This window comes from Portunus trituberculatus, chromosome 25 (genome assembly GCF_017591435.1).
Source record: "Portunus trituberculatus isolate SZX2019 chromosome 25, ASM1759143v1, whole genome shotgun sequence".
Lineage (NCBI taxonomy): Eukaryota > Metazoa > Arthropoda > Malacostraca > Decapoda > Portunidae > Portunus > Portunus trituberculatus.
The window spans coordinates 4,528,243-4,546,773 of NC_059279.1; the positions used below are offsets into that span (position 1 = coordinate 4,528,243).

The 18,531-nt window shown below is 42.1% G+C and overlaps 1 protein-coding gene across 1 annotated transcript in view; it reads left to right on the forward strand.

Moving 5' to 3' along the window:
• LOC123508769 overlaps positions 1–17,601 on the forward strand; it is a 45,976-nt gene extending 28,375 nt beyond the window's left edge. The window contains exons 4-9 of the mRNA XM_045262665.1: positions 12,700–12,877; positions 13,496–13,644; positions 14,065–14,178; positions 14,427–14,587; positions 15,047–15,491; positions 16,298–17,601. Coding sequence (XP_045118600.1) covers positions 12,700–12,877; positions 13,496–13,644; positions 14,065–14,178; positions 14,427–14,587; positions 15,047–15,491; positions 16,298–16,426 — 1,176 coding nt within the window. The 3' untranslated portion in view covers positions 16,427–17,601. The remainder of the gene's footprint in view (positions 1–12,699; positions 12,878–13,495; positions 13,645–14,064; positions 14,179–14,426; positions 14,588–15,046; positions 15,492–16,297) is intronic.
• Positions 17,602–18,531: the final 930 nt, after the last annotated feature.

Sequence of the window (18,531 nt, forward strand, 5' to 3'; positions counted from 1 at the left end):
ATCCCGGGTTTTGAAAGGCACTGCTACAGGCGGCGAGGAGAGGAGCAGAACAAAGCGCTCACGTAAGGACAAGGGACGAGGGTTAGGCAGGTCAGGGTTGGGAGTTCGTGAGTTTGTCCTGCTCTGAGGCTTTCTCTTTTCTGTTTTCTTTAATTTTCTCGTCTTTTTTAATTCCTTCCTTTCCTTTTTTTCTATAATTTCCTTTTCTTTTTTTCTTTTCATCGTTTTTCCTTTTTTTACTTTTTTTTTCTTGCATTAATTGTCTTCCTCTGAACAAGCGGTATGTTTTCAGCATTAAATCTAATCTTCCTCACACATTTTGCATTTCTTCTTTACGTATATTACTTCTTTTTTTTAATACTTCAAAGTTACGAAGTTACTATTGCCATCACACAGCCTTGGATAACCACTTTAGCACCCTCACAATACATATACCTGTCTCCCTCTCCTATTACGGGGCGAGAGAACAGTCTTGCCACCATGGAATTACTCCCTGAATGGATGCCTTTAAATTTCCCTTCTGTACATTAGATCATTCCGGCTTTAATTTTCCGTTCCCGCCTCGCGATTACAGCTTTAGCCCCGAGCGTATTCCATTTACAACGTCTCTGGGTTCAATTACTTTATTACAACAGACGACCATACTGTTTTGCCTGCCGGGTATGCAACAAGGCCTTTAATGATGTTTTTGTTACTGTTTTGCTCTTTTTTTTTTCTCCCACTGTGATTAAATGGGTTCGTCTTGGATACAAAGGGAGCTAATCGTTTTAACTCGCTTAGGTGAAGGTATACCAGCGTGTGTGTGCGTGGTGATGATTTGCTGGTGATCGGACGCCTGTGTTCAGAAACGCCTTCCCCTCTTTCATTTCATAACGACAGAGACAACTAGCCAGGTTTTTAAGTCAATTTTTCCTTTTAATAAACTAGAAATCTTGCCAATCTATCACCAGAATCATAAAAAAAAACACTCTTAAAAACACAAGTATCTTCAACTGGAGCCTTTGTAAAGCAGTGAGAGAGAGAGAGAGAGAGAGAGAGAGAGAGAGAGAGAGAGAGAGAGAGAGCAAGCAAAGTGTTTCAGAATACGGGCCGTGTTGTATATAAAGTGATGTAAGTGCGCTGGTCGTTTTAATTCGCTTAAGTTAGGGTGAGATAGTGTAAATATGAGTGGTAAAGTAAATTAGGTAAAGTAAAGTAGGTAAAGTAAAGTTTATTGTCATTATATACATATATACACATAGCTAACAGAACAGAGAATTATTGGCATGATCCGTCGAGCCAGGGTTCCCTGACGGAATATACTTAATTTATAGAAGCTTAAATGGTGATAACTTAATCCCCTTCAGTGCCATGACACGTTTTCATATTCATTCTGGTTATCATTTTGGCGATTTTATACAGCTTCAGAAATATTTGTTGAGATTTGAATAGTAAAGACTCTGGCCATTAATCTTTTGACCTCCATAGACCCTTCCTATTGCAAATAGAATCGTCTAATCTCACCCAAAAAAATCAAAGTAAAAATGCATCTCATTATTGAAGGGATTAATTGCTAGTGAGAGAGGTAATCGAGTGCATTATATAGGTGGTGTGAGAGTGGCAGTGGTTTCAGCTTGTGTTATATATGGTGAGATGGGGCATATGTGGTCCGTGATAACTTAATCGCAGTGAGAAAGGCGGAATGAGTGTGTACTGTAGGTGGTGTGAGCGTGCCAGTGGCGGTGTGGAGGAGGTCGAGGCTTGGTGGAGGAAGGGAAGACACGAGGGTTCACAGGTCACTGGGGAAAGTTGCTTCTTCTCTCTTGTCTACCTCTGTTGTTGCCTTCTCCTCCTCCTACTTCTCTTTCCTCCCGACCACAAACACCTTGCCAACTTAACTCTCTCTCTCTCTCTCTCTCTCTCTCTCTCTCTCTCTCTCTCTCTCTCTCTCTCTCTCTCTCTCTCTCTCTCTCTCTCTCTCTCTCTCTCTCTCTCTCTCTCTCAAGAAAAACAGTTTGTCTGGTTCTCATTATCATTTTTTTCATTGATGGCACATAATTGATGCAAAACTCACTAGAATCCTGTAAAAAAAAATCTATATAGAAGCCTTACAAGTCTAGGTAAGGCGTTGAAGCATCCAAGTCAGGAATATTATATTATTAGCGGATTGTTTCCTCATTAATGACGTTTGATTATTGCAAAATTGTCACTAGAATCACATATTTTTACTAGAACCTCTTGAAAATGTAGCCGAGATAAGGCCCTGAAACACTGTAGGCCTACCACCAGAATCATATAGCTTCAACTAAAGCCTCTTAAAAAGTAGCAGAGTCAAGGCGTTGAAACGTTGGAGAACGTGGTCGCATGGCGTGAGGCGCGTACCGACCACTTACGGTGTGCCGCCAAGCGTGCTCACGACACGTAAACAAACGGCGTGGAGAAGGGCGGGGCGGCGGCAGGTAAGAAGTACTGCTGCTGCTGCTCAACCACTCCCCACTTTGTTATCGTGTATAGTGAAAGTCTTGCCGGACTCTCAGATACGGAGAAACTTCTTGTCTGAACCACCTGCTACTGCGGGGAGGCGGCACGTGGCCTCCTGAAGGTGTTCGGTGTTAAAATCGTGGTGCAGTTTGCGTGGTGGTGCAAGGCCGTGGATTGGCGCATGGGTGGAATCTCCGTGAAAGGTTATGTGGTGATGTCTCTATGCTGCGGTGATGATGTTGGTGATGGTGCTTATCTAGCTTGTGTTTTTTATAAGATGGAATCAACAGTTTGTGATTTCTCAGATTTTTTTTGTTTTGTACCAAGTTGTCATGTTTTCCTTGGTCTTGTGCGTACGGTTCGCACGTTTACACACGCCCGCTAGATTAAGATACAAAAAGTCATGGAGCTACTTCTCTGTCTTAAATTGTCTTTTCACTCACAGGAATGCAACCGTCTACATTCATTTTTGTCTTTGCGTTATCTGTTTTTGCCAACACACTAAAATGGAGCCTTATTTGTCTTTCCTCTTTCTGATGTGAGTGAGACGTGCGTATTTATCCTTCCCCGTCCTTTCCTTACGAATGGTGTGCCTCGCTTCCCAGGATTCCCCCTCATCCTTTTGTCTAGATATTCTTAACCTCCCCCTTTCATCGTTATGTCTGTGAATAGCATCAACGAGCTCTTTTCTACCTTAATTCGACCTTCCCCCTTCCTTACGATCTAGAGATGAATGGAAAAAATCCCTCGCTTCTTCCCTCCCTTTGTCCTTCCCTCCCCTTCCTCCTAGCGTCGCCTCGCGTCCCATTGATGGCATATAATGAGCGCTATTACCGGTGTCACCCTTCGTCTCAGGCTGGGAAGAGGCTGAGCACTGTGACACTCAGAGCAGCCAAGCAGATTATGAAGGGTGGCCTGGGAAGTAAGTAGAAGGGACTTCGGAGCAAAACATGAGGTTGTGTATGAGTGACAGTGATGAGTAAAGCAAGTGGTAGAGAGTGGATAAGGTAGAGGAATGAGGCCAAACTTGTGAGAATCAAGATGAAGTAGGAATGAGATGGCGTAGAAGGAAAGATGTGGTATTGTGTTGTGGTAGCAGTGATCAACAATTTTCAGTTTTTCTGTAATCTTGTAAAGTCTTGTTTGCGAGACAATGTGACACAGGAAAGATGAACAATAAGTAGCCATTATTACCTCGTTTGGTGTGTGTGTCTGAGTGTGTGTGTGTGTGTGTGTGTGTGTGTGTGTGTGTGTTTCACTGTTTGATCTGCTGCAGTCTCTAACGAGACAGCCAGACGTTATCCTACGGAACGAGCTCAGAGCTCATTATTTCCGATCTTCGGATAGGCCTGAGACCAGGCACACACCACACACCGGGACAATAAGGTCACAAGTCCTCGATTTACATCCCGTACCTACTCACTGCTAGGTGAACAGGGGCTACACGTGAAAGGAGACACACCCAAATATCTCCACCCGGCCGGGGAATCGAACCCCGGTCCTCTGGCTTGTGAAGCCAGCGCTCTAACCACTGAGCTACCGTGTGTGTGTGTGTTTGTGTGTGTGTGTGTGTGTATTCCCGGGGTGTTTTGCAAGCGTGAAACAGCACCAGACTAGCTAATGCCTTCCAATGCCACCCTTGTGACACCATCCCCGGAGCTGTATTCTGTCTACAAGGGCGGCACCTTCACCCCTTGAGGGCAATACTTCTTGTCCCCTCAATCCGTGACATTGTTGAGTCCATTACCAGCACTGACGTAACGACCATCGCCCTGCAGCAGGAGGGAAAGAGGGAAGGCAGGAGACTAACGAGGGTGAAGGCTTGGCAAAGACGAGGTCAGATGCCAGATGGGGCTGATAAAGGCTGTCACGGGTGTGATATGTAGGGCTTTCACGTCCATAGAGGGAAGGGAGGGGATTGGAGAGACCGATATTCTGAAACGCTTTGCTCTCTCACCATCACTGGTATCCAAATTCTCCTGTTGAAGATACTCGTGCTTTTAAGAGTATTATTAAAGTGCTGGTGATAGATTGGCAAGATTTTCATTATATTAAAAGAGAAACTGTTTTGAACACTCGTCTAGTTGTCTCTGCGGCCTTGGAAAATTGTCGTAGTGAGAGACCAAAGAGTTTTTTTAGTACGGGCCAGTGAGAGAGAGCGTCGTGTTGTTACTCAGTCCAGCAGAAAAGCCTCGCTCCAAGTGTCTGCTTCTGCTGGTGTACACAAGAGCCAGTGCGGTGCGTTATGGACTCTTCACCCGCTGGCCCAGTGTGACAGGTCCAGCACTAATGATGTGAGGGGCGGACAGGTGGCTGCGGTTGGCGAACGGGGAGGGGCGTGGGTGGAGTTGAGGACAGGCGTGGTGGGGTGGGATGGGGTGGGGTGGGATGGGTGTGTAGTGGGGGCTGGCCTGGGAAAGAGGGTAACTTGAGGACATTCTTGGTCCGTCTTTTTTTTTTTCAGCTTGACTCTCCCCGTTATTTGTTGGACCACGAGTTTTGTTTATTGTCGTCTGTGGCCCTTACAGAAACACTTTACTCTCTCACCCTGATTATTTTTCAAGCCCATAGAGATGATAAGCTTGGCATTCGATAGCATTTCTCCTGTTATTGTACAGAAATCTTGTTAAACTGTCACTACAATCGTAAAAACACCTTCGAAAAACATGTTACTTCACCTTTTTTCAAAGTGAAGATGTGGCTCAACAGTGTATGTTTCGGAATACAATCTTGTTCCCACCGCTTGGTTTGTGCATGTGTGTACCTATTAACCTCCATATACTTTTGCATCAAACCTGACTGTCATTGCTTCTCAGGTTTGATAAAAATGTTCTTATGTAAGCTTAAGTGGATTATACTTTCGAAAAATTTGTAGTGTTCTGATTTATGGTGGCTGTCGTTTTATTTGGGCCACAAGTAAAGTCGTACAAGTTTCATAGTCGTTAATCTTAAACTATCATATTCGTAAAGGTCTCATAGGATTACAGCAAGTGGCAGTGGTTAGATGTCAGATTTGAGTGGATGAAAGAGCGAGAGGTAGAGAAAGAGATGGAGAAAAGTTGGAGAGGGGTTAGAGATAGACAAAGTGACAGAGGGTGACCTAGTCGTTAATACTAACTATCATATTCGTTCCAGCGTCATGGTCTTTAATCTTACACTATCACACTATCACATTCGTACAAGCGTCATATTAATCTTGTTTATCTTATTGAACACCACTTTCTCCCTCCCTCTCTTTCCGCCAAGTGTTGTCACGCTGCCCTGAACACCAGAGAGACTGACTGGCGTGATATCAGGAACACAGACAACAAACAGCATCTCTTCTCGACTCTCACTTCCTGTTTCACTCTCCCCATAAAGCACAACTCCCATGCATCCTTTCCTCTCACTCCTACATAATACTTCCTTTACACTCTCCTCTCTCTCTCTCTCTCTCCCTATAATATAAAGTGATACGCCTCTCTCTCTTCCCTCCCACCCGCTCTATTTCATTTCCCATAGCCACGCTCCTTCACCCCTCCCTCCGTCCCTCCTCCTACTCGTCCCTCTTGACCGCACCCACTCCACAAACACGCCTCGCTTCCCTCCCAACTCTCGTATACATGTCTCTCCAACTCTCCCTCTCCATGTGGTCAGCTCTCGGCAGTGTTCACTCAGAGTACAGGGAAAGGCGCCAGTGTTACGGTGTGGTGGCCGGCCTGTGTTCCCGTCACAGCCACACCCAGCCATACTTGTCCCAGAGTCCTTACCAACATTCTTTCTTTTTTTTTTCGTGTGTGTGTGTGTGTGTGTGTGTGTGTGTGTGTGTGTGTGTGTGTGTGTGTGTGTGTGTGTGTGTGTGTGTGTTCCTTCAGAATCTTCGCCTTTCAATTGTCTGTTCTCTACTTTTTTCTTCTGTTCTTTCTGGTTTGTTCTATCCTCTCTCTCTCTCTCTCTCTCTCCTCCTCGTCGTCGTCGTCGTCGTCGTCGTCGTCCTCCTCCTCCTCGTCCTCCCACTTTCGAAACACTTTCCCCTCCTACGACGTTATTTTTATCTTACTAACAGCAACACTTTCCTTCACCTATTTATTCCTCTTAATCTTCTCCATCACTGTCATCACCTCCATCACCACCGCCATAGTCATCATCTTTATCATTGTTCTCGATCTCTTTTCTCTCTTTAACTCGTTTTCCTCCTCCTCCTCCTCCTCCTCCTCTTTTTTTCTTCTCTGCACGTTTCATCATCCTTAATATTGCATGATCACCTAGATTCATTCACTCTCAGTCCACTATGAAATCAGCAGGTCGGTTAGAGCAATAACACGCTCGTCTGTCGTGTCCTCGTACTCGGAGTGAATGTAAATGCTGAGGAAACTTGTGGGGGATTTCAGAGGGTTGTATTTATCTATTAGTTAATTTATTTATAGTTAACAGGACCTAAGCTATTTGTCTGATCCTATTTTTGTATCTATTTTGTCCATCTATCAGTATTTTGTTCTCTATTAGTGACTCTACTGAAGATATGTCATTATAAAAAGCATCATTCCTTCTATATATTATAAAAAGCATCATTCCTTCTATATATTATCCAAACATCATAGTTTTCTTGTGGTTCCTTAAAATGTCCAACCTCTATCTGGCCCTGTACAGCTTTCGTGTCCGTTCAAACCTTCTATTTCGTCTGCATTCGTTCCATGTACGTGTTTGTTTTGAAGAGCGCAGTGGCGTGAGTTTGTATGTGTAGTGAAGGAAGGCTTGAGGAATGCGCGGGTCGAATGCGTGGTGGGTCAAAGGTGACAACTCTTACCCTTCACAAGTCTGGCACTGCTCTTTGCCCTCACCTTCCCTCCCTCCCCTCTCAAATGTCTTATCGCACCGCTGACAGACACACACTCACCCACCCGTCCCCACACACCCACACAAGGAGAGAGGTTAGGAGGTATTTTATATAATGTTCCCTACGTGACTGTTTTGATATAACCTTCTCTCGGCATCGCGTTCGTGCAGTGTCAAGGAAAAAGAGCTGAGCATTAACTGGGCCTGTCTCTCATCGCGACGTTTTTTTTTTTAAGGTTGCATGCTGGTGTTCAATTGTGTTTCTCCTGTTCATAATGTAGATATCATGTTTTTATGTTACTAGAACCATAAAAATGCCCTTAATCCCTTCAGTACTGGGATTTGTGTACGAATAGGCCATTTTGATAACATTAGGAACGGTCTATGGAATTGAGAAGATTAATGACCAGTCTTCACCCCACATGAGTTTCTGAAGCTGTATAAAATCACCAAAAAGTAAGCAGAATGAGTATGAAAACGCGCCATGGTCAAAACCCATACCACTTCAACTACAGCCCTATGAAAGTAGAAGAAATGCAATACAGAAATGTTTCAGGTTATGGTCTTGGATGTGGAGGTCTGCGCTGGTGTGGCGGGAGTGTAAGCGGCCTCGTCTTCCTTTTAAGCCTGCGCTGCCCGAAGGTTCAAGTCTCAAGGTCGTGTTTCCGTACTGAAGGTTGAAGTGGGATTTATATTAACTTGTTTGGAATTCTAAGTGGCAGTTAAATTCCTGGTGTTTGGTGGGTGCCGTAGTTGTGGTGATAGCGATCTTTTAGTCACGGCTGGACGGACACACACACACACACACACACACACACACACTCGTTTTCTTGAGCACTTGACACGTTTCTTGTGTCTTTATGTTTACACTGAAAGGAGGAAGGGAGAGGGTGCAGTGGGAGGCGGCCAGCACTATATACTCGGGGGCTGAGAGAAGGGGAGGCAGAGGAGGGGGTGATGCCTGGAGTAGGAATACAGCACCGCCCTCCCACACAACCCGTCATTACCATCCATTACCAGCTTAGCTTTCTCCTGCCGAGACACCCATTGGAAGTGTTCGGTGGGCCAAGTGTGTGTAATTATACCGCCGTACATCCTCACTCTCCAATCAGGTGATAAATTCTCGAAAAGTGCTCGTGTTGAACCTCCCTTCCCGTGTGTGTGTGCCTGTGTGTCTATGTGTCTGTGTGTGTGTTTCACTGTTTGATCTGCTGCAATCTCTGACGAGATAGCCAGACGTTACCCTACGGAACGAGCTCAGAGCTCATTATTTCCGATCTTCGGATTGGCCTGATCAGACCAGGCACACACCACACACCGGGACAACAAGGTCACAACTCCTCGATTTACATCCCGTACCTACTCACTGCTAGGTGAACAGGGGCTACACGTGAAAGGAGACACACACAAATATCTCTACCCGGCCGGGGAATCGAACCCTGGTCATCTGGCTTGTGAAGCCAGTGCTCTAACCACTGAGCTACCGGGTGTGTGTGTGTGTGTGTGTGTGTGTGTGTGTGTGAGTGTGTGTGTGTGTGTGTGTGTGTGTGTGTGTGTGTGAAAATTTCTTTGCATTTCTACAGACCTGAATTGAAGTTGTGATGTTCCGTCTTTTGACAACAAACTATCATAATTTTTTCTATTACACCACTTCCTTTGGCAGTGCATTCCATTCATCTATTGTTACTGTGTGTGTGTGTGTGTGTGTGTGTGTGTGTGTGTGTGTGTGTGTGTGTGTGTGTGTGTGTGCCGTACCCTACAGACTGCCTTAGCTACGTAATTACGATGTGTCTGTCAGGGTGGGGGGACGGGAGGTGAGTGGGGAGGTGGCAGGAAAAGTGCAAGGGCAACAAGACGTGGCTGTGAGGTCCGTGAATAACTCAATTGGCCTGGGGCGTCTCTTTGCACCTGTCCTGTGTGGCGCGCAACACGACTCTCAGCGCCGTTGTTGTTTATCGTCCTCAGCGTCACCTCCCCTAGTGCAACTCATGAAAGCCAAGTGACCAGTTCGGTAGGTGCTTTGAAACACTAAAAAAGAATGTGTTTGTAGCAGATGTTTTGCGGAGTGAACTTGTTTTGTGCGGATTTCCTTGGGAGTCTGCTGCAAGCCTCCCCTTGGGCTTGCATTACTCCCTGCATTATCTCCCTTGCAGCGCCATCCATCCCCCCACTCTTCTCCCCGCCACGCCTCGACAATCCCCCACCCAATCCTCCACCCCAATATCCCGCCCCACAAACTTCCTAGCCGTGTTTTGCTTCGGGGGATTAACGGGGCTTTACATTCCACGTCTGTATTAGCTTGTGATTCCCATTCAGTGTTCCCACTTTCAAGCAAATTCCTTGTTTTAAGGAAATATAAGAAGAATCTAATGAAATCTTAATTAATTCCGGCCTTATCAATGAATTTTTCTAAGGAAGTATCAGTGTGTGTATACATGTATGTATATATTTATTTATGTATGCATGCACTTGTACACAATAAACCTTTCATAATAATAACACACTGAGAAGATCCATACTACGTCCGAACACGCACAGAATACCGCTCCCACAACAAAATACACTCAAAACACTTTAAAAGACACTCAAAACACCAGGCAATACCTCAAAATAACAACAAACACGTACATTTAGAACTCAATAAAAACACAATATCCACCAAAACCATCCCACACACCCAATTCAGAATAATCCCAAAACACGCTCAATACGCAATGCAACACCTCAAAATGCCTTCAAAAACATCCATAACTCACTAGAAACACCAAATATACACCTAAACACATCCAAAATACTCACACACACGTAAATCACTTAAAACACTCTAAACCGGCCTCTTCCCTCTTTTCTTATGTTCTTATGTAAAACAACACACAACCCCTCAAAATGCCATAAAAAAAAAAAAAACATTCAAATATATATTCAAACAGTAAACACATCCAAAATACCCATCACACACACGCAAATCCCTTAAAACACTGAAAACAACACACAACCCCTCAAAATGCCACCCAAAATACTGAAAACACAGTCAAATATTCAAACATATCTCCACATCACACTCAAGATATGTAAAATATACCTAAAAAAACATTTAACACACACTGAAAAGACTTAAGATATACTTAAAACATGCTTATAACACCGTAAACACCCTGCAACAGTACCAAAAAACTTAAAATATCCCAAACATATTCTAAAAACACAAAAATGCATTGCAAAGAACGGCAAGATTACAAGGGAGACTTACCTAAATATTCGAGCTTCGTTCCTCTTTCTCTTCCGTTTCCATTTTTCCTTTCTTACTTATCCTCTGCCTTTGTTTCTCCTTTTTTCCTTCTTCTATTATTTCCATGTACATGTCTGAGCCTAGAAACACAGCAGAACACGTAAAAGACATTAAATATTAGACAATATATTGAAAAAGTGGAGGGACAGTTAAGTATTGTGGCTTGGATGCTCCTTCTCCTCCGTCCCTCTTTCTCCTCATCTTCCTTTATTTCCCCTTTCTTCTTCCTTCTACTGCTACTATCTGCACATCTGAACCTATAAACACACGAAAGCACGTACAAATCACTAGATATTAAGCAAAGTATTGACGAACTGGGGTTTGGAAGAGAGACTCCAGCCAGGGGCTATGATGAGACACCACCTGTGGCGCCATCAGAGAAAGTGGAACAGGGGGTGACTCGGCTAAATTACGTAAATAAATTTAGAAATGACCTATAGAAAACACGAAGCCACGGCCAAATGCTTGATATTTTATGACTTGATAAATAATTTAACTAATATCGAAATCATCAAAACATCTCCATCCTAACTAGTTTTAAAGAATTGAGTAATTTAAGTATGGTGAATGTAGAAAAGATATTTCACTTATGAAACTATTAAAACGTCCACCCATTTCGACTTTATACTTCTTTAAAAATATTTGACAGTATAAACTGTCTTCTTAGGCATCCAACATTTACCTAAAACCAGAAGTGAACCATGGGCTAAATATATTTATATAAAACAAATGCATTAACACCTCAAAACTCCTAGAAAGTTTAAATATTTTCACTTGGTGAGTTTCTTAACACATTTTATAGTCTTAAGTTATCTTTTAAGGCATTCTACAACGGATTAGAACCGTGAAACAAAAAACGTAAACAAATAAAAAAAAAAATATATATAAAATATACATTTAGCAGGACTAAACGTTTCAAAGTCCACATATCTCATTCAATAGATTGATTCCACACTTAAGATAACATAGGCGACTCTTTGATCCCATAAAGGCTTTAAATGAAATATTTCAAAATGGGGAATCGTAAATATGACCGTTGACCTGGCTCATACTTGCACCATAAAACACCACTAAACTCTACATATAGGGAATATTTGACCACAGGATGTGATATATATGGGGAATATTCAAACTGTTGTCACTCTCATATGTAAAGGAAATCTACAAATGAGCAAATGGCCTTAAATATACCTTAGATAAATTAAATTATGGCACTGTTGAGGGTTGTGGGGGAGACGTACATAATGTTGGTCTAAGGCGGCTCTAAGCTTTGCACTGTTGGTTCATTCTTGTTTGGCTGCTTGGTGCTGTTAAGAAAATACGGGAATATAACAACAATTAACTTTTTTTTGTGTGTGTGTGTGTGTTTGTGAGTGTGTGTGTGGCCTGCCTTGGATGTGTTTCGGAGTGTTTGAGTGTGTTTTGGGTATGTAAGAATGTTTTTTTTTTATGTATGGCTGTGAGTGTGTGTGTTTAGGTAGGTATATGGCAAGAAGTAATTAAGTTCAGTAACACTAAACACCACCACCACCAACTCCACCGCTGCCATTACCCCCAGGTCCACCACTGCACTAACTCATACCATAGCCGTAGGTGTGTCTGTGATGGCAGTGACTATAGTATGAAATTAAGTTCCTATGACAGATATCTATTGCAAAATCTATTATTAATTATATTAATATTAATGATATATTCATACAAATTTTATATATCGATTTATTGATTATTGTGACATCTTTCTTTTCTTCATCGTGTCCAGCTATAGTTATTTTTCAAGCAATAAATATTAAGTTATTTCCAGTTTGACAGAGTGCATATCCAGCGGGGGAAAAAAAAACGAGGTATTTGAATGGTATACTATGACATTTCTTTCATTCTCCATCTATCCCCTCTTCTGATATACGAGTAATTTTGACAATGTACCAGTGATGGGTTTTTTTTTTCTTCCTTTTTTTCAAGCTCACAGTTATGATTAGAGTGGAATGTGATGCATATACCTAACTGACAATGTAGGGTATAGTTAGACCATTACTAGGTTGGTTCAGACATGGTTGAGGGTAGGATATCAAAATCTGAAGGTTACATATGTAAGGTTGAAGGTTGGATATGTACTAATGCCCTGTGTCTTCCCACAGACCACAGTGCGGGTGTGGGTCCGCTGCCTGATGCAAGACATGGAGTACAAGACGGTGTGCATTGCCTACAGCACCACCTGCAGAGAGCTGGTTCAGTCCATCTTGTCCAAATTCAAGATGAAACACAGAGACCCTAACCTCTTCTACCTCACCATGGAAGTAACTGTCAGGAAAACAGGTGATAAAGCCATTATTAGTACCACTATTACTGTTAAATCTTTTACAAGTGAATACAAATAGATATCAAATTGTAATTCTGTAGTTTTTTCATCTTATGAATATTTTGGATTGCTGTGTTTGGTGATCAGTTTCCTCCATTATTCTTTATTGTCTTGATTGTGTCCCATCTTTTTTTCTCCTATTTGTTCTCATGCAATCTTTATATCTTGTCTTAGATCTTTTAATTCCTCCTTCTTCCCTATATGTACTTCCATCTTTACTCTTATCATTTTGTTCATCACTTCCATCTGATGAATCTCACTTCTTGCATCTTTTCCAACACCTCCAACACCATCAATGTTCCTTTCATCCTTGCATTGCTGATCCTCTCTTCTCTCATTACTCCACACATCCATTGCAACATCCTCATATCAACTTCTTCCATCCTCCTCTCAGGCAGGTCCAGTACTACCACTACCCAGCATGTCATTGCTAGCTCTTATACTCTTATGTATTTCAGTGAATACTCATACAAGTTCACAATTATAGTTACTTGAAATACTAGTGACAAAAAGTGCTGCCTGAAACACATCACTCTATCTATTATTTGTAACTAATACCTAACTCTGTCACTCAGGAGGCATCATGAGAACCATCCTTACTCTGGAGGATGACTCAAGGCCCGCAGAACTGCAGTCGTGCTACCCTCGAGGGGACTCCCGTCTTGCCCTCAAGATGCGTCCAGGCGGCCTCGTGCGTGTCTATGATGGGGCACTGGTGTCTGGGGTGGGTTCTGTGTCAACAGTAGTAGTAGTAGTAGTAGTAGTAGTAGTAGTAGTAGTAGTATTTGGTGGTGGTAATAGTAGTAACAGTAGTATTGGTGGTGGTAGTAGTAACAGTAGTAGTGGTGGTGGTAATGACAATGTAGTACTAATTGTTGGTGCACTGATGGTCAGGGTAGATCCTGTCCCAGTAGTATAGTCTTTCATTTTTCTCATATTATGTGAAATACAGTAAATGAAATACAGCTTTCAGAACCAAAATAATCAAATTCAAACATGTAGACAAATCTTGACATATCAGCTCAATTCTCCTTTTCTTCTTTTCTCACCATTCTTTCTTGTTATCTCCTTCTATGCACTGCTTTTCCTCATAACTCCTTATTTACTGGTATATATATATATTAATTCAGTCGTTTTCTTTCAGTCTCAGTACAAGAGTCTGCTGGTTAGTGACAAGACCACCTGTGAAGAACTGGCACAACTTGTTCTTCTTTGCAACAATATTCAGGACAATATCAAGAATTACTCCATCTATGAGGTAGACACTGTTAACTGAAGTGATTAATTCCTGCAGTCATTGATAAAGTTTTATATTGGAACTTTATTTCTTAGTGATATCGGTAAACTGAAGTAATTAGTTCCTGCAGTGCATTAATGTGTTTCTATACATCCAAACTTTGTACATATTTTAGCGACATGTCTTTGTGTGTTATTTATGCTTGTGTCTGAGCCTGTAGGATGAACTGCACACACAGAGCTGCCCATTGAAAACAAGTGTCTCACCAGGTGCGGCGCAATGATGGCAGGGAGCGCAAGCTGCACCATGATGAGAGGCCACTGCGGCTCACGGCCCGGTGGGTGTCCAGAGACCACGCGTGTCTGGTGGTGCGCCACACTCCTTCCCTCACCCCCACCAGGGCTCACATCACATCCCTCGCCACACTCAGGTAATACAGCTTTGTCATGCACAGCCATCATGATTCTCCTATGCACGCCACTAGATAGATCTCTGTTTGGCCAGTGATTAGTTTTAAATGATAAGCTTTGTATTCTTCTTTCACCATATAGCCTTCAAGGGAAGAATACAGCAGAAGCACTTTACACCCAAGCTAGAATAGAATGTTGCCACCTTGTTCCTTATAGGTTAGATTTGGGTTGTTATAGTATGATCACAATGGTTTAATTCTCTCTACCTTAACTCCTTCAGACACATTGTTATCAAGTGTTCTGAGTGATTTTATTTATGTTAGGAAGGGTTTATGGAGGTCAGAAGATTAATGGCCACACACTTCACTATTCACACAAGTTTCTGAAGCTCCATAGAATTGCCAAATAGTAAGCAGAATAAATATGAAAATGTTTCATAGTACTGAAGGGATTAATGACAAATCATACTCACTTTCCAGAGGATCAGTTTGCCGTGCATCAACAAAGAGGACAAACTCTAACCGGACAGTTGAGAACACTCCAGTGTTAACAAGTCACACTCTTGCCTCCTCCTCTCCTTCTGCTAACACGGACTCGACAACTGCAGACTCCCAGGACGGGCTGATATCCACCACCACCATCACCATCTCTCCCAATGGAACCTCAACAGTGACCATCAACATGCCTGCCATCACTCCACCCATCAACAACAACAACAATAACAACAACAGTAATGTCAACAAGACCATCAGTAAATGTAGCAATAACAACAGCAAGATTATGAATAGAAACTATCAGAAAAGTGCAAGTGTGCATGAACTAGAAGAGGCAGAAGAGGAGGAAGAGGAGCAGTGCCCTTCCCCTCCTGTAAGGATTCGCAGGCCGGCATCGTCCTCCTTCAGATCAACAGCAGTAAGACGAAAGGTAGAAATATTTTGCCTCTCTTTTTGTTTGCTAATTAGATAGACTCCACCATGTTTTCCCTGCATCAGTCTGCTTGAACACTAAACTACTTGTACTAATACACAAAATAAGTTAGGAGAGGATGAGTAGCAATGAGGAGGAGGAGGAGGAGGAGGAGAGGAGGAAGAAGAGAAGGAGGAGGCTGCGGCATTTAGTTCCAGCATGGTGGTAGTAATGGAACTTCTTGAGGTTCTTGGAGTTCTGCACATTTCACTCATCAGCATTGGTCTTTGTGATGAAGGGTGTGAAAGCAGTGTCTCAGCAGGACTCCAGACAATATTTAACAGCAGACCACAACTACGTTGTCCTCATTCTGATTTACTAAAGATATGTAATAATAATAATGTAGTGTTACATGCCACACATAAATATTGACACTGCCTACATAACCTGAGAAGGATACAATTAATCCCAGCCAAACATTTTTTAACCCCTTCAATACTTGGACACATTTTTACTTTGAGATTTGTGTTTCATTAGACCATGTTATTGACATTAGGAAGGGTTTATGGAGGTCAGAAGATTAATGAGTACAGTCTTCACTATTTCAATCTCCCACATGAGTTTCTGAAGCTGTATATCACCATATAGTAACCAGAATTAAAATGGAAATGCATCATTATACTGTAGGGGTTAACAGCATTAGTTATAATTACAGCTGTCGTGGAAGATGAAGGTTGACCCTACCCACATAACCTGAGAAGGCGGCAATCCCTATCAGGTGTTTCTTCAGTACATCATTTTGCTTATAGTGTATATAATTTCAGCTGCCGTGGACTCAGAGTGCTGACCTGATAGAAACTCCAGTGGACGATGATGGAGATGAGCTGCCCTCTGCCACCAGGACCCGCAGAGCACACTCCTACAATGACTATGAAAACTACTTCTACATCTAATGATTCCCAGTACAACTCATCTCTCTTAAAATGCCAATGAAACAATCCATTCAAAGTGACAAAGTTACATATGCAAAATTTATGTAGCCTTTCATAAGTAATGATTTATTATGTGTTTCATATCTCAGTGGTTTTCTTGAAAGGAATGTTTTTTGTTTTGAAATACTCGGCTTTATTGTGAGTTTACAAATGCTGCAGATAGTTTCATTATGGCACAGAACCTTCTCCTTTTGGGAATGATATTGGCTAATAGCAAATCTCATACACTGTCAATATGAAAATTATTGAGCAGAATTTCTCTACTTTCAAGCATTTGCCTTTATCCCTCCCCTCCCCCATCTCTCTCTCTCTCTCTCTCTCTCTCTCTCTCTCTCTCTCTCTCTCTCTCTCTCTGATGTAGTCTTATCACCACTTCTACAGTTTCCTTTGCTCTCGCTCCCACCACTGATTACCAAAATACACACTGTTGCTATTTATGCACAAGAGGATTTATCATATGGCAAAATTAAGAAAACTGCTCAAGGTGAATAAGTATTGATGAAGTGTTCATATGTAATACAGTATTCAAATGTTAGTAACTCTTTGCAATTTAGAAAAGTGAAGTACTGTATTGATCCATTCAGCTCCTTCATACAGCTCAGCTACCACAATTGTCAAAATCAATGGCAAACCTTTCAATAGAGCTTTAAGTTGTAAATAATAGTGTAACTATAATGTTCATATACATTGTAAGATACATATTGCCAAAGATTATGTAAAGATGAAAATATATAGATATAGAAGTGTGTGTGTGTGTGTGTGTGTGTGTGTGCAAAGTAATTTTTGTTGACAGTGTATCAGCAGAGTACATACTGCATGAAAACTTAATAAATGTAGACCAGGAGCTCATACCTCGTGGACTGGTACAGAAAAACAAAAGATGACAATATTATTTAGCTTTTTGATGGTAGAGAAATGGCTTTGGCTGTAGCAAGGCTAGTACAAGCCACAGGAAAAACTAAATTTGGATGTGAATGACAATTTCTCATTGTGAAGTTTTCTTGGCATCCAAACTTGTCAAATGATTCCTGAAAATTATAAATGTTATTAATTTGGGCATTATGCAATTCTTATAATATGTATATGCTTACACTGTACTACTTCCACCTACTTCAATGAATAAAGTGCATATTCTCCCTATTCTTTTCTTTCCATATTATTAAGAATTTACATGTGTCCCTTCAATGCCATATGTGTGTGTGTGTGTGTGTGTGTATGATTCCAGATTGTGCAGAGAGAAAGAGACGGGATGTGGAACGAACATCTCTTAGTTACAAAATAAGTAGGAAAACAATAATTCGAAATCCAACTGCACCATATCTTCACATTACCTGACAACAATATTAATAATAGTGATAGCTGCAGTACAGTAAGTGCAGTAAGTGGGCGTTGATTCTTTTAAAGTATGAGGGAAAGAAGGGGCGAGCGTAGCCAACCAAACAACTGGAAAAAAAAAAAAAAAAAAAAATTATTTGCTAATAATTATTTGTCGAGATTTTTTGAGGCCGCATGCAGTGTATGTTAAGACATAGTGGGGATATGACCCCCCACATCATCCCTCCCCCGTAATCAACACGATATATCTTGGCCTGAAGCTGTCCTGTAAGGCAGAATACACCACAAACTGTGCACGTATGGATTTATGATGCTACCCTATCACAAACCTGAGGACGCCAGCTTGATAATATTCTGCTTGATGATTAATTCATGAGGCTGACTAAGCTCTGGCTGGGCTGGGCACCTCAACTCAACGCACTATGCATAGGAGATTGGCACAGTCAAACGACTTGTTTCCTTTCTGCCAGTACGGATGTGCATACCAACTCTTTAGTTGACTCCTTCATTTTACCCTCTTTCCTATTGCTTGTTTCTGTTTCATCCTTGCCAGCACAAGGTGCGGAGTAAATAGCTCTACGAAAATCTCTCGTTCCATCCATGCATTATGGTCTTTGCATGCAGCACTCAGTGGGGTCGTGGCCTGCGCAGCGAGAGTGTGAGACTATTCCGCGACTCTGTCATTTGCGCACTGCCGTTACGGTGTGAAGATCTACTCGCTACTCTAATGA